Below are 16,174 nucleotides of genomic sequence, written 5' to 3' on the forward strand. Positions count from 1 at the left end.
ATAAGGAGTCCTTAGAAAAGATAGACATAACTGCAGTTAATTTTTACATGGGTGTGTATAGTGCAGGTATATTTTAGCAGTGGGTATGTAACAGGTTCTGTCTCCGACTGAAATATTAGTAGAAAAGCTTATGCTTTGCTCTGAATGTTCTCCAGTAGGTTCACAACCCTAGGGAATTCCAGTGTTTTAAGTGAGGTCAAGTAGCTCACCTAGGGCCTTTAACACTATGGCAAAAAGAAATTTCCTGGATCTTTCAGACAATACTGAACTTTTTCCTGTGTGGTATTTGCCTATTTTCCTAACAAATCTCCAGTCTCAGCTACATATTTCAATCGTAGTGATCTAAAATTTCCCAATACCTTTTTATGGTAATGCTGGCTAGCTTGTTATTCCTCACCCTGTATTTTTCAGTTTACAGGTTCCATGTACAAAAATCTATTTACTTTTTTAACACGTTCCTTCTACCGTCTCTAAATTTGTTAGTGCAATTTTGAATTCCAGGCTTGCACTGCATTTGTAGATCCTTATGGGTTATTTGCTTTGTGAATTTAGTAAATGTAGTCTTCATTTTTCATCCAAGTCGCTAATTAAGAGGTGGAATGATGCCCAAAACAGATGCCTGCAAAGTCTCAGTTAATACATTCACCCACTGTTGATCATAAACTCTTAGCTGTTTTTTAATCAGCTTCACTCTGTATTCAGCATTAGTTTTAGTTGTCCTCAGTTCCTCAGTTCACCTGTGAAATGTGGAATTGGTAAAAGCCTTATTAAAACACCTCATGCAATCTGAGAAGGAAATTAATTTTAAATACTGTATTCCAGCTGAATCACTATCAATTCTTCATTATCTTCTGAAATTTGTAGTCTATTTCTTCCAATATTCTTCAAAAAAAAAAAGGAAATTTAGGTTGTTGAGGAATTATAAGCCACTACTTTTCTTCCTCTCAGAAACCAACCAATGCCATTCTTTTCTAGTCTCTGCTCTGAACCAGGAGTTCAAGGACAGTGGCTAAGGTTTCTGAAATGGTAAAATGGCAAGAGCCAGTCAGTCTCCTGAGTGTGTTATTGGGTACAGGTGAATTGAAAATACCTAACTTCCCCAAATACTCTTGAATCCATCCTTCTTCTACCTCCTTTCCTTATGTTACTTGTGTAAAGGGGATTAATAACCTGGTATGGAAGTGGGAGGAGTTTTAAGTTTTACTTTCTGAACTTACAAAAGGCTGCAATGAAAATTTTCAAAACCACTGTAAACTGCAATGTTTCAGACTCATTCTCACCTTTTACTGAAAATAATCTAAGCAGTGATTTGTAGGGGCTGTTTGCTACCTACAGGCTTTATATTTAGGCTGTAGGAGTTGAAGTGTGATTGATTTTCAGTGTAGCTTAAGAACCTGAGCAATTTAGGTAATGGAATCTGATTCAGCTGTAACATTTAGTCACAAGAATGTAAATATGGCTAATTTGCGAATATTTTATTAGCAGGAAGTGCTTGTTTTCAGGTTTTTGTTCCATCACGTGTTTTAAGCAAGCGAAAAAGGAGAATCCAAAAGTATATAGACTCTAAGTGGATAGGTAAGATGACAAATTGAGGCTTATGCAGAGCTGATTTAGATGAACATAGAAAATCTTTACCTGGAGAAAAAATTGACAGCTTTTAGAAGAAATATTAAAAACTCTATTTTCCTGTCAGAATGAAATGTGATGCTACATGACTTGACACAAAGTCTCTTTTTTGTGTCTTTGAATTGGAGGTAGGGTGGTGGTTTGTGATTTTTGAGGGGACTCCACTATTCCTGTTGGCCATGTAATTGCAGTTTTGGGAAGGTCTTCTTTTCACAAATTATAAATCAGGTAAAGGTTAAATTTTAAGAAAGCTTCATGTAATAAAAAAAGATTTTATTCACATTTGTGTGATTTAGTACTGAAAACAGTAGCTTATGTAAAAGAAAGATTAGACTTCAGATATTGAATTCATGACTCCTATTTCCAGTATCATCAAAAAGGTCCCCAGCTGTCACTGAACATTGGTTTGACAGGTCTGAGCTCAAAGAAAGCCAGGGGTCTGCACTATTTTTAAAGTGAAATTGAGATAAATGTGCAGTACATGTGTAGCTGTTAGACTAATTCTTCTAATTGTTTGTGTGGGTCTTCACAGAAGGTAACTTCATCCCCAGGAGCCCATGAGTGCCCTGGATAATTGGCAGGGGGGATGCTCCTTTGGCCTCACAGTGTCTGTTCTCATGTGCCTGGCACATTCTCTCCCCACTGGCCTCACTAGGCTCAAGATAGTAAATTGTTGGTGACTATTCCCTTAATGTTCTATTTTCATTCTAAACAATCATGCATGAAAAATAGACATGATGGATTTTTTGATGTGTGGTGATAACACATTTATCCTCCCTTCATAATAATTTGAAGGCTACACACTGTCCTGTGTTTGGGAAGGGAGGTAGAATCAAGTGCTGAATGTAATGGATGCTAGGCAGGAATAAAGAGGCATTCACCACTTGTGCTTTAAAGCGTGGCCTTCCTGTAAAGAGTCGTATCTTAATTTACTCCATTTTTCTTACTCATTAATCTCGATGGTCTACGTGATGATGGGACACTTCAGAAGTTATAAAACTGTTAGAAAAAACTGCTGCTGATAAAACTGTAGAATACACAAATGCTGGAAGGAGCTACGGATTGAATTTACTAAATACATTTCACTTAGACTATATACAATCCTATATATACAAAATAATGTATAAAATATACACTACTCTATAGTACCTGATATTTATACATACTGCATGAAATATATAGCACTACACTGAGAACATATGGACAATCTATATGATACTGTGTATGCTACCTATGTTTTATTTAGTGGCTGATGGATTTTTAACTCATTTCTGCTGCTATTATTGTATAAGTTTTGTGTGTGTTGGTAATAAATAAGGCAGCTTTTTCTTGGATGAAAAAAATTCAATAGAAAGCTGGTCCATCAATATTTCCAGTAATATTGCTACCCCATTTTCCCTTCAATAGCCATCAACTCTGCTGTTGCCATGAAGCTAATGTGAGGTGACTCATTTAGCAGCATATTACTGCATCATTGCAACATGATGTAAGGCACATCAGGCTTTATTAAATTAGCCTGAATTTTGCAGTATGACAGTAGCATTTTATGCACATTAACACCATACTTAGTGCTCCTTATGGGAATATACTTCAAGTAAACATATTAAGACGTGATTTCAGACAACTTTTCAAAATTTACCAATTTCTCCTTTCTTCACCATTTAACATGGAACTTTAAAGGTTTACATCTTGTTGTCTGCAAATTTAGCTATTTATTAAAGAATAAAATGGTGGCATGTTAAGACTGTATCTGTTAGCTGTAACATCCTTAATGGGCTCAAAAGTTTGTTTTATTTTTGTGCAAAAAAATTTGTTTCTTAGCAAACACTACAAGAACTTTTGAAATAAACTCGAAAAATGCCTTTAGCACCAATTTCTTGGGCAATTTAACAGATGATCACTTCAGCAAAAGAAATGTCTGCAAGTGTGTGTTACTTTGTCTTTGCATAGTCAGTAATTTGCCTCTTAAAAATTTAAAGAGACTTTAAAGCAGCTTGAGCAGAATTCAAACCTAAAGAACAATTCTGCAATGTCGGGGCAAGTACTATCTCAGAGCTCACTCTCTAACAGCTACGGAAGTATAAGGGTACAACTCCAGAAATTTGAGCTGTCTAGGGAGAACATAAAAGCCCGTTCATATTGTGCATAGGCAAAAATGGCAACTTTTTTGTATTACTGTCAGGGTGGTGAGGATTAAGCAAGCAAAAGTTAAAGACATAGATGCCAGTTTAATGCATAGAGAAAAATTAATAGAAGAAAATAGCACCAACTTAAACGTAGTTTTAATATGTTCCTAAACTATGTAATTGTAAGATGTGTATTTGGTGTAATGGAGAAGAGTAACTGATTTTAATGTTTTTAGTAAAGCATCAGGTAACATTAAACAGCTGTAAGAATAAGCATACAGACAAAAATGTGAATGATAGGAGATAAGAATGTGTAAAATGTATGTGGGAAGCAAAAATGAGATTTACTGACAAAAATGGAAAAGTAGTGAAGAATATGAAAAATGTAATTGGAAATGCAAGTTTCGTGAGAACAAAAAATTCGGAAGTGACAACAGTGAAAGAAATGAGTGATTATGAATAGTAGGGTAGAGTAGGGTTTTAGTGGCTTCTGACAGCTGAGGGGTTACTTAAAATGCAAGAGTTAGACTAGAAAAATTTATTTGTAGCACATTGAATTTTCCAAGGTGGTATTTCTTCAGATGGGTACGGAGGCACCCAGATAAATCATCCTCAGGCTGCAGGTGTAGCCCCGAGGATCAGCATGGCAGCCTGACACTGCAGTTGCTCCTAGGATGCTTTGCCAGGGTTTCTGCTAACCAGTGTCTATTAAACAAGAAAGCTCTTCTTCCTCACTCCTAGTGTATGTTTGAGGACACTTTAGATGGATCTTTCCAATGAGGCAGAAGATTACATCATTTTCTGGACCTTTCTGATGAGTGAGACCTTAGAAAGACTACAAGCAGTGGCACCAGTTGCTTTTCTTCCTTCCTCACAGTTTTAGAAACAGTATAGAGAACATGATGTCTCCTTAAATCCAAGTAATACTGAGTTATAAGTATAAAAAATATTAAGGCTTGTACATGTGTGGGGTTTTTAATACCAATATAACTTTAAAGCTGAAAAACTGATTTTATTTTGTAAATTTTCTCTTTTTAATCTCTCCTTCTCTGACACTTTTGATATCAGGTGTCTCCCTGAAGCAGATTTTTACAGCTGAGCTATCAATCTCTAAGAAATGCAGCTGCTGAAGGAAAGGCTGACACAATGTTAACTGAAGCAGTGACTCTGGATTCTGCCAGCTGATACCATCTTAAAAGATTGGGATTGGGGAGAGGGATATATAGTTTTAGGGCAGATGGAATGCCTGAACTTTAGTTTATTTTGCTTCATTTTACTTCTCGAATAGAATCAAGCAATATTAACTTTCTGTTCACCATGATTTATTAGAAGTGAATTACTTATTGTGCTATTGGGAAAATATCTCCTGTCACTCAGCAGATAAGGAGTCTGCAGAACCTTTTTAGAAAGTAAAAATGTATGGGGCACAGGCTAGATTTCTTTTTCCAGTGCTGGAGGTGACCACCTGAAGTTAATCAGGGAAGACATTCCCCCTGGAATGAAGTGGGTAGCAGGTGTTAGGAATTTGTTGTAGTTGGAGGAGGGATGCTATTTTTAAAGGGTGAGCAGTTCCGTAAGGAATAATTTTCAGTGCCTTACCAGGCAAACAGTTTCTTGTCTTTGCCCTTCTCTTTCTCACACTATTTAGGGTTGTCAAATTTTCTTGCCACCTTTATTTTTTGCTTGTGTTTGATTGTATTTAAGGTTATGAATATTCTGTAAATTAATATATATACACACTATCTTGCATGTTGCTACATAAGGAAGTAAAAATAATGTTATAGCACAGAGTGCAGATAAAACTTCTTTGGTGAATTACTATTTGCATCCAGCTAAACTGACTGCCTCAGAGCTGGGTGCTTCTCAGTTACAAATTTATGGTATTAGTGGAGGATGGGGAAAATATTAGCTCAGCTCTGTACTCCTAGTCATGCCTGTTTTTCTGAATGAGCTGGATTGCCCTTTGGATTTTCTTGAAGTATGTATTCCTTTTGTCTGTAATTGCTCTAGTATGTTAAGCCTCCATTTACTTTCCTTTTTTAATTAATAGGTAGGTAAAGTCCCTTCCCAGACTTCACATCTGCACAAATAACTGGTGTCAAGAGTAGAGGCCCTGAGTAGGATTGGGATGGGGGAGTTGAGTGATGTAGGTAACCTCTTACTGAGCAGTGCTTCCTGGGATGGGTGGGAGAGACTAGAGCTTGGGCAGTCACTCAGTGGTGGAAGGAAGCACAGGATTTCTCATTTACCTTCCTCCTTCATGGAACTAAACCATCCAGCTTGTATTGGTTTCAGCTGTGTTGTGGAGTGCTTTTCGAGACACTGGTGCTCCTGATGGTACAGGTTTCTAAAAAGCAGGGAGAGAAGCATAACATTTATTCAGGAGAGAGGACTGTAGCCTAAGATATTTCCTGGCCATTTCCTAGCACCCTAGTATTGAACTGAGCTCTCCCTTGATCACATGTGAAAACATATGACTTCTCCATGTTAAGTCCTAACAACTAACTGGTTGCTTTATTAATGTACCCTCATCATGTTAATAATTTTCTGACTTGGTGCTTAGAGCAAGAGATATTTTTTTTCTCTTAGTTGTGTGGGAGAGGAGATGTACAGCTTCCATACTGTATGCATGAGATGATCTACTAATGTTCTGAAATATTTTTAAATAATTTTGCTGAAGATGCAGAGGGAGGAACAGATGCATAGTTTGAGCTTTATACTATCCTTTATAGTCTGGCTTCTGTAAATAAGACTCAGCATAACATCTTTTATTTAAATATTGACTCCTCATGCTAATATCTTGTAATCATAAAGGAAAGCAAGGAGGCTGGTACCATAAAAATTAAAAAAATAAATGAATAACCACTCAGCAGCTTCTCTTGTAGAATTTTGGAGTTCTCCAGAAAGTGGCTTTTGTATAATCATAGTAAGGAAGCTGTTCAAATTACTGTTTTCATAATGTAGTGAAAAGATTCAAAGGCAAAGGGAGGGGGGTGCCTGACCTGTAATCACAATGCTTAGTAATGCCTTCCTAGAATTCAGTCAGCAACGCAAAAATACCTTGCCCGGGGGGATGAACGAAGACAAGCTGAGCCAGCATAACCTCCGGGATTGGACACCAACATCAGCAGGGTGCTGCTTTAGAAGCGTAAAACTGAATTTGTAGTCTTGCCAATATGCAGCATCAGCGCAAGAAAGCCAATATTGCAAAGGAGAAGGAAGGGACCCTTCAAAATATTTGTATTAATCAGGGGCTTTAAAGACATTTAGATGCAAAAAGAATACAAAATAATTCCTTCCCTTTGCATTTAATCTTTGCTTTCCTCACTGCTAAACACGCCCCCCCCCCCACCCATATATGTAATTCTGAATAAACTCCTTTCTTCTCTCTCTTCTGTCTCTGTGCTCAGTCCCAGTGTATTTACACATGAACAGAATTTGCCATGGTAGCAGCCTCTGCTTAGGTACACACATGAATAAGCAGCTCATGGTGATCTGGAAAAGCATTGGCATAAAAAGAGAATATATTGATAACTTGATCTTCATTGGTGTAAACATTAATTGGAAAGACAGTAAGGCTAAATGTTATTTTGTTTACGATGTTGCATCGCTTTGGTATTTAGTACCCTAGGTAGCTGGTTTTTAATCCAGTGAGCTAGATTAGCCTGATTACACTGGCAGGATGCAGTTGATGGATGACTGTCATTATCTTCTCAAACCTGCATGATACTTTAGGTATAGGAGATGATAATTAAATTTTCAAGAGACTACATTGAGATTATAAGACCTAAGTATTTTTTAAAAATGAGGGATATGTTTGCAATTATCAACATGTTGTTAGAGGATCCTCTCCTGGGATGTTTTATTAGCAACCCCTGATTTCCTTTAAATTGATCAAGAAAAAAAAGCTCAAGTTATCATATAACACTTTAGATGTTGTTTTGGTTTTCTAATTCTGATATTTTCCTCCACCTGAAACAGACCAAAAATGTATCTGATCAAATCTATTGGTAATGGCTTGAAGATGTACAGGTTACCACAATATATTTAATGAAACCTTGTTTGAGACAAAACACTAGAGAGGATCATAATTAATGCCTCATTTTCTGCCAGTTGCTATTGATTACTCATTCAGAGTCCCTTTGTTCTCAAAATGGTAACACTGTATTTCACATTACTATTTGATGATATTCTCAGGATGAGATTCTTTAACAACATGCTGATAATTGCAAACATATCTCTAAAATTTAAATTTAAAATGAATTTACATCATATGTCAGTGTTTTTCCCAAATTCAGCTCCTATTTTGGAGTGCATATTCATTACAGTTTCCAAAGACTGGAGACTTGAGTAAAGTGAAATTCAACACTTTATATCTTAGTTATATTTTTGTCTTAAACTGCGTGATGTGGAACTTGAGTGAATGGTCTTTTTACAGCTCTAACCTCTCTACCATACTAGGATTTCAGAGCAATTATTTGTTAATGTTTTAGTGTTGTGCTGGGTGTTCCTTTGGAAACACCATAACAAAATATACAACTTTGCTGAGGGATTTTGCAAGTTTACTAGAGTTTGGCTTTTCTTTTTTGTTATGTTCTTTTAACCCAGCTTATGCAAATTTTTCAGGTTTATCTGTAAGGCAAGACATGCCATACTGAGACACATTATATCCATGCTCTAAGTCAACCAAAGAGCTCATTGAGTAAAAACGACATGCACATGAAACTTGTGCTCTACCCAGGACAACATTTCGAGTTTACAGTAAGGCATGGAATGCACTTGCCATCTGCTCTGTGTAATTCTGAGAAATAGAGAGATGCCAAGTGAGTTTGTCAGCGACTGTGGCGGGATAATGGAGGGATTTGGTTGAGATGAGTGGTGTTGCATTACATTATTTTGTAAAAGTAAAAAAGTATCCAAGCTCCCAATTTTTAACTAAACACTCAAGTACTTATTTTTACCTCTAGACAGTTTTCCTGCTTTAAGTAGGTACAGCCTGACTACTAGGACTGAAAGCATAAACTTTATGAAAAGGAAGCTAATGCAAAAAAATAGAAAAAATAAAATCTAGTTGAATCTAGTTGACTGTTGGGGAGGTTTTCAAGATCTAAGTTTGCGGTTGGTGAGTTGCAGCTCTCATTTCACTGCCAAAGCAGCCTGCCTTATTATGCCAGCATAATGGGCCTGTCATAATCAGTTGCATATAATAGGCTAATGCTTTTATTCTCAACCATATTCTTCTTTTGATAGAAAATAATGAATAATGTAAAGGCACACAGTTGTATTTGGATCAAACTATTGCACAGTTTGGCTATGGTTACACTGGGAAAATTTGAGTTCTTAAAAGTGTTTGCCAATGTTTGTGTTTAAGAAAAGAATGTGAACAAGATTTTGACCAAGAAGCACAAGGCTACCTGCCTATAACAAATGCATTTTTGAATAGGTAAAACTTTATATAGGCAATGTATAGAGTCTATTTGTTAAAACTGCTTGTGTACTTTTCAGGACAGCTTGGCTTTCCTGTCTGTATAGAGCCTAAATTCTAGAGAGCTGCAAGGAATATTACGTAAGGACATCTGTAGGCTTTTACTTGTCCGCTTTCTTTTTTATATCAAAGTAAAATCAAAGAATTATTTACCAACATATTAGAATTCTGCTGGCTGGTGTCCTAGAAGTTCACTGAAGGCAGAGCAGTGTTTTGGCATCAAATGGTATCTAAAGAGTCACAGAGTTGGGCTGGGGAGAAGAAAACTTTGGAATTAGTCAAATTACTTTTTACTTTCATGCTTAAATTCTTTGAAAGAATCAATTTAAGAACCATTTTAAAATAAGTTGACTAAGGAGCTTTCTTTAAAATCTCAGGTATATCATTTTGATATAAGCATATGGTTGATTGGCTTGTTAGTTTGAATGGAAGTTACCTTTGCAGCTGCACTTTTGTGCAAGCAATGCAAAGTTACTTGTTTTCTGTGACAAAAGTGCATAAATCCACCCCCTATAAGTAGATATGATTCTTTTTCCCTCACCCTTGCAATTCTTGAATAGGTGACTCCCCTGCATTTCATTTTTATGAGAATACTCTTTAGGATAGTGACCCCTTAAAGCATTTGTCGATATAGTGGCCCTTGTGAAGGACTTTCCTATTTGGGTCAGGCCGTTTCCCCTGAGGCTGTCAAAACTGTTTCTTGGTTTCTCTGAAAGGGATAAATCAGAAAAGTAAAGCAGGCATGTTTACATCTTTTTCTCTTTTCTCTTTGGAATCAGGCTTGCCGTGCTCTTAGCTGATTGTAATAAAAGCCTTTTTTTCCTTTTTTTTTTTTTTCCCAGTTGGTTATTGAACACTCATTCCTTAGGGAAAACATTTCTTTAAATAACTTTTTGTGTATCTTGAGACTGGCTATATGCATTATAAAATCCAAACAGTTAAATTTTTAGGGGTGATGCCTGTTTATTGACAATGGTAATACAGACAAGGACTCGGACAAGCATTCAGGAGAATAACCAGTCATTGATTATTCTTTAGTAATTGGATGTGTGCTTGGCAGATGAGGTTCAGAGTGAGCATGCAGGTTCTCTGTGGAGAATGCCCCTAACTACATGTGTAAGTGATCTGCCTCTGCGCAGGGACCTCGGGCACTTAGTTAGGAGAAGCTTGATGCTGATAATACAAAGCTTTTTTGCTATCCTCAGTGGTATTTTTGTATTCCTTTCTTTATCAGATGCCCTTAGGAAAGGATCAGTCCTAATCAATATTTTTTCTCAATTGGTTCAAACAGGCAGAAAAATCAATGAGCTGAACTAATGACATCTATTTTTATTTTCTTTTGGAAGATTGAGGAACAATTACAAAATTCTAAACAGATGTTTCATTTGATTGGACCAATGGTAGAAGAGGGTTGTGGTTTTGTGTTGTTTTGGTTTTTTAATCCTTTTTTATAAATAAAAAAATTCTTACCCCAAAACAGTATAGATCAGAAAACTTCTTCAGAGTGTGTTGCACAGCTTGAGATTTACTGTGTATTTACTATAGCGATTATATGCTAACTTAATGTTATTGAAACCAGGCTGCTTTGAAATTCAGGGTCCGGTGAAAATGTCAAGAACTGGAACACTTAGGACAAGAGCAAGAGTGGCAAATGCCATGAAATAAAGGTTGGAGGTTAAGTCTGGAAAAGTTACAGACTCATGCCTTTTAGAATGACTTTGTAGAAATGTATTCAAGAGTTTTTACTTAGTTGGTTTTTTGGTTTTTTTTTAAAAATCTTTCCCTATCTCCTAATGAGTAGGGGAACAGAGGGACTAGGAGCCTTCCCACCCCCTTTTTTTGGAAGCATCTGTATGGATCCCATTGCATTTCCAAAATCCCTCCAGTGATCAGGAGGGAGGGTTGTCTTTAATGTGAATGGGCCGTAGCTCCTAATTGTTTTTGGCAGCTGCTCTGAGCAAGCAGGGCTGCAGTAGCTGACCTCCAGAGGTCCCTACCAGCTTCGGTCGTGATTCTGGGAGGGGGACCTTGCCTCAGCTACTTGAAATGACAACTATCGTAATACTTCCTCCCTTCCCCACAGGCTATGTAAAGAAATTTTCCTTCAGTCCTGGGTATTCTTGGTCAAGAAGGTCAAGTGTTGGGCTAAGTGAGAACTGGTTTCATATCTTCTTCTGGCCAGTGTTGGTTTGGAGGAGCTGCTTTTCACAAAACATTGGCCATGTTTCCCATACAGTGTTCACCTCTAAAACTGTAGTAAATGTTTAGAATAGTATCTTTGCTAAATTCAGATTTATACTGAGTAAGCCAGATATTCTGCTGTTCATAGTATTTTCTGCAAAACAATAAACTCTTAACTATTTGACCAAAACAAAAATTAGAAGACCTTGGAACAGCCCACCAGCAGATTTCCCCCTGCGTGTGTTTGCTGTGTACTTTTGTCTCCCCTATCAGAGTATCTCATTTTAATATGAGTTTCAGATTAAGAATTCTGATTCAAAGACTTTCGTAAGAATAACAATGAAGAAGCTGAACTGAGGGGAAGCTATTTCTATGCACTAACATTTTTAATAAATTTTGATCTTCTCACTTTTGTATAAAATAGTGAACAATCTTGGGTCCTCCTTTAGTTTGTGATGTGGTGATTCTTTCACATCCCACTCCATTCAATTAAAATATAAGATTTTCATGCTCAAATTAGTCATCAAACAAGTAAGAGAGAGAAATTTCAAAGGTGATACAATGCAGAGAAAAAGCTTATTTTATAAATATTCTGTAATTCTGTATGAAATCTGCATTTTCTGCTAATCCCAGTGCATGGCAAGGTAGAAGGCATTTAGTGTACCTTACTGCAAGATGTGCGAGTGAAGCTTGCCTTTCACAACTCATCACGCCAGAAGAATCACCTTCGATGATCTAGTATAATCCAAAAGATACATTTATTTATGAATGAGGTATTTGGGCCTCAGAAGGGAAGGTGAGGAGAGGCAGGAGCAATGAATGGCCTCTGCTGCTATCCCAGTGGGCTGCTGTATCCCAAGCAGGCAGCAGCACTGGAGTGGTTCCTGTCATAATCCAGCCCACAAGCAGGTTTTGTGAAACCTCTGGAACCTTCAGGGGCATGAGGGCTCGTTGTGGAGAGCAGTTTGAAGGGATGAGAAATGTTGGCTTGAGAACAGTGAGGCTGAAGGAGAAATTTGGTGGGGTTTTGGTATAAAAGTTACTCCAGTCAGCAGTTTCTGTCTTAGCATCACCTGACAATGATGAGTCTAAGCAAAACAGCTGACAGCTATGCTTTGCCCCCTTATACTGGGAAGGCTGCACTATGTACTGACCATGGCTGAAGAAATCAAATTGCTTCTGAGGCTCCTTTCTGAGGAAAGCTGTATGCAACAGCCAGGAGTGAAACACAGTGAATTTTTACCACCTGGTACATTTTCTGTACAGTTCCATGCGTTTCACTCCAAGTCAGAATTTTTCAGACTAAAACAAGGCTAAGTGTAGCACCACCTGTGGAAAAACTTCATTCTTCTAAATCACCAACATTCATTTCAGTTTTACAGAGGAAATCCAAATGATGTGAGGTCAAATAACATATAATGCACTTGTTAATTGTTTAGAATGTTTTCATTTTTACTGCATGAAAAGGGAACAAAAAGAGTAGGGTTCAACTACATTGTTAGTTTGAAGTTTTTAAAATGTCAATTTATCATGTTCTGTTAATTAATTTACTCTGTTATCTCTTGTCTGCATTTGATTTTTTTTTGGACAATTTTATTCCATGTTTTTATGAACATAATCTAAGTCTTGATTTCTAAGTATGTGCTAAAACTTAATGTCACACTATAAACTCTTTGCAGTTTTTATCAATTATGTTTATATTGTGTAACAGAAGAGGTGTTATATTGTAAAATAAACAAAGTATTATGATTTTTGTTTAAAATTTAAATATGAATTGATTCTTTCAGATGTTTTCAATTGAAAATGGTCATGGCTTTTTTGGAGGCTGACAGCTAAACTTGATCTGCCTTTCTCAATTATGCTGTGGTACATACTCTGAACATTGATTTTTAAAAGGTCTACATTTTTTAAAACTCTAGAACCTTCACTAAATCCCAGTAAATTCTTATAAATGCCAAGAGCAGTATGTGTGGTTAATAGTTTGTTAGCCTGGCATATTAACAGCTGCATTGTTATAGAGCTTAATTTGACTTTTCCCTGTGCGTTTTTGTAGTCTAGTCTGCTTCGGTCTGATATGGGGCTTGGAAGTCCAGGTCAGCTGTCATCCTCTGCAAAACCTGGAACACCCTACTACCCATTTTCTGGCACGAATCAGCGCCGAAGACCACTTCATGACTCATCAGCTCTCGGTAAGTAATACAGACAGTTTTTAAACTTCTGTTCATGATGCTTTTCTGCAGACTTTATTATTTTCTATGACAGTTCATTTAATATACTAGAGATTGCTCTGTACTGAACAATTGAAATTACACCAAACTGCTATATAAGAGAAAAACTGGAATTATTAATGTTTTCTTGGAGACACTAGCTTGGATTCAACACTGGTCAGTATGGCTTACAAAACAAACAAGAAACTCTAATAAAACCCTTAATTGCAAAAGCAATAATGACAGATGGATAGGAGCTGATGACCAGCTGAGTGCCCTTAACCCGTGCCATCATTAACTCCTGGAAATGCCTGACCTTGAGGTCATTACCATTATTTAGTAGGGAAAGGACACAAAGGGGAAATAATTATCCTTTTATATGCTAAAAGTAACTTTATTCAGGGCAATATATAGTTCATTGTAATTGGTTCAACATGCCTTTAAAGATCTTAGCAATTGAAGGCTAGTAGTTTATCCTAAAATCAAACTACCTTGCAAAACATGCAGGCAGGAACTTGCTTAAAAATTGCTATAATCCTGTGACAGTATTCATATTTTATTCTGGGGATAGTTGGAGGTGAATGGAATTTTTGTACTTGGTCATAGACAGTGGTAATATTTTATAGCTCTCTAATGCTGTTGAATCAGAGAATCAAGAATGACCTAACTGTTCTATACTATCTTCTATAAGACTTTTTTGAATAATTGGGTGTGCAAACTAAAATAAAAATCTTTTTTGGTATAAAAAGAGAGACCGTAGCCTTATATTCTAGTTTGCCATATATTCTAGTTATATAATCTTATATTGTAGTTACCATATATTTCACTGTTAGTATGATAGGTCATTAGAATTTCTCTAAGTTATATGGTTGAATCTTTAATGACCCTCATTCTGTATAGCACTTCTATTCCATAGTAAAACTCTTGTTTGTTGGAACCATGTAACTCCAACCATAGTTTACCCAAAATAAAATTTTCAAATGCAAATTGCTTTATGAAGTAACTTTAACTATAACTGCAAACTTCTTGAGCACTAAAATAGTCCTGAACATGCTTGAAATTGTTTTTTAAATCTTTGTTTATAAAAATATTACTTTGGAACTTAATCCTATATATCATGGGATCATTTCGTTTGAAAAAGCCCTCTAAGACTACTGAGTCCAGCCTTTAATGCAGCACTGCCCAGTCCACCACTAACCCATGTCCCCAGGTGCCACATCTACACATCTTTTAAATCCTTTCAGAGATGGTGTCCACCACCTTCTGGGCAGCCTGTTCCAGTGCCTGACAGCCCTTTCAGTGAAGAAATTTTTCCTAACATCAAACCTAAATCTCCCTTGGTGCAATTTAAGGCTGTTTCCTCTTCTAATATATGCATGTATATATGTGTTTTAAAATACCATATTTGTATGACTTTTTACCTTGTTGTTGAGCCAACTGCTGTTTAACTTGGGGTTGGCTGTCTTTATGAAGATTGTTGTAAGTATTCCTGTTGCTCAGAATATCAGAACAAACACAGCAGTTCCTCACACCTGTTTCAGAAAAGGAACAGTCTTAGAAAAGTTCATTAAAATTGTTTGCAGCTTGAAGGGGTGGCTGAACTTCAATAGAAAAGAATTGGGTTTTATGATGATGATGGTGTTTTAGTTCACACTGAATCAGTTGTAGGGAGAAGCTAGTTAGAGTAGTAACCTGCCCTGGGTTTGAGTAGCAGGGGGCTGTTAGAGCTTGGCTTTGGGTGCTGGGCACAGGGTGCTCGAGACCTGCAGGAAGGTCACTGTGTGCAGCAGTCATTGAGATGGTCCTGAATGAGATTCTTGTTTCCTATGCAAATTGTATAGAGTTTGGGAAGTTCTTGATGTTATTAAATTAAACAAATGGAAGTGAAGTGTGGTGTTTTCAGAGTATATTTAGCTTTTTCTTTGGAAGAGAAGCTCAGGACAGATAACGTGTTCAAACTGGTAATATTCCTCTTTCTGTCATAGTTGAGTCTGGGGATTGTAACCTGGGATATGGCGGGTGGTGGTTACAAATTTATGGAAATGTTTTTCCAGGAAAGTCAGGAGGATGAAGAAGTACACTTTTATCTCAAGTATTTTCCAATGGCTTGAGAAAGTATGCCTGAATTTTAATTTTTTTTCTTTTTAATGGACTTCTTAAGTGCTACAAACCTGCTGCCTGAGAATTTCTAACAAAGTCAAATTATGGCCATTTTATCCCTGAGAAGGAGTTGTCTGACCAGGATTATAACAAGCTCTTGTTAAATTTCATATTAAATTTCACTGAAATCAACCAGTGTTCTCTTCCAGGTGACACTCTAAATCCAATGTAAATATCTCTTCCAAAAGTCCTTTCCTTTTCTTTGTGAGCATGCCCGATGGGGAATGATGAGAGTAAAGATATCCAGCAGATATTTCACCTTATCTCACCTTTATTTTGTCATATCATCATCAGTGTTCTAAATGAAAACAGCAAAATAGGAATTTTATGTTTTAATTAAAGACTCAATTGGTTAACTGTAGAGCTGGTAATCTCACCAGATACTCATC

At 36.7% G+C, this 16,174-nt stretch overlaps 1 protein-coding gene across 5 annotated transcripts in view; it reads left to right on the forward strand.

Annotated features, from left to right (window-relative positions):
• TCF12 (transcription factor 12) overlaps positions 1-16,174 on the forward strand; it is a 160,690-nt gene that overhangs the window by 92,447 nt on the left and 52,069 nt on the right. For all 5 annotated transcript variants that reach the window (XM_042039741.1, XM_042039743.1, XM_042039742.1 and 2 more), the window contains exon 8: positions 13,472-13,607. In XM_042039741.1, the coding sequence (XP_041895675.1) occupies positions 13,472-13,607 (136 nt within the window). The remainder of the gene's footprint in view (positions 1-13,471; positions 13,608-16,174) is intronic.

This window comes from Corvus kubaryi, unplaced genomic scaffold (genome assembly GCF_017639235.1).
Source record: "Corvus kubaryi isolate FWS band 111438036 unplaced genomic scaffold, C.kubaryi_AGA036_p1.0 37394, whole genome shotgun sequence".
Classification (NCBI taxonomy): domain Eukaryota; kingdom Metazoa; phylum Chordata; class Aves; order Passeriformes; family Corvidae; genus Corvus; species Corvus kubaryi.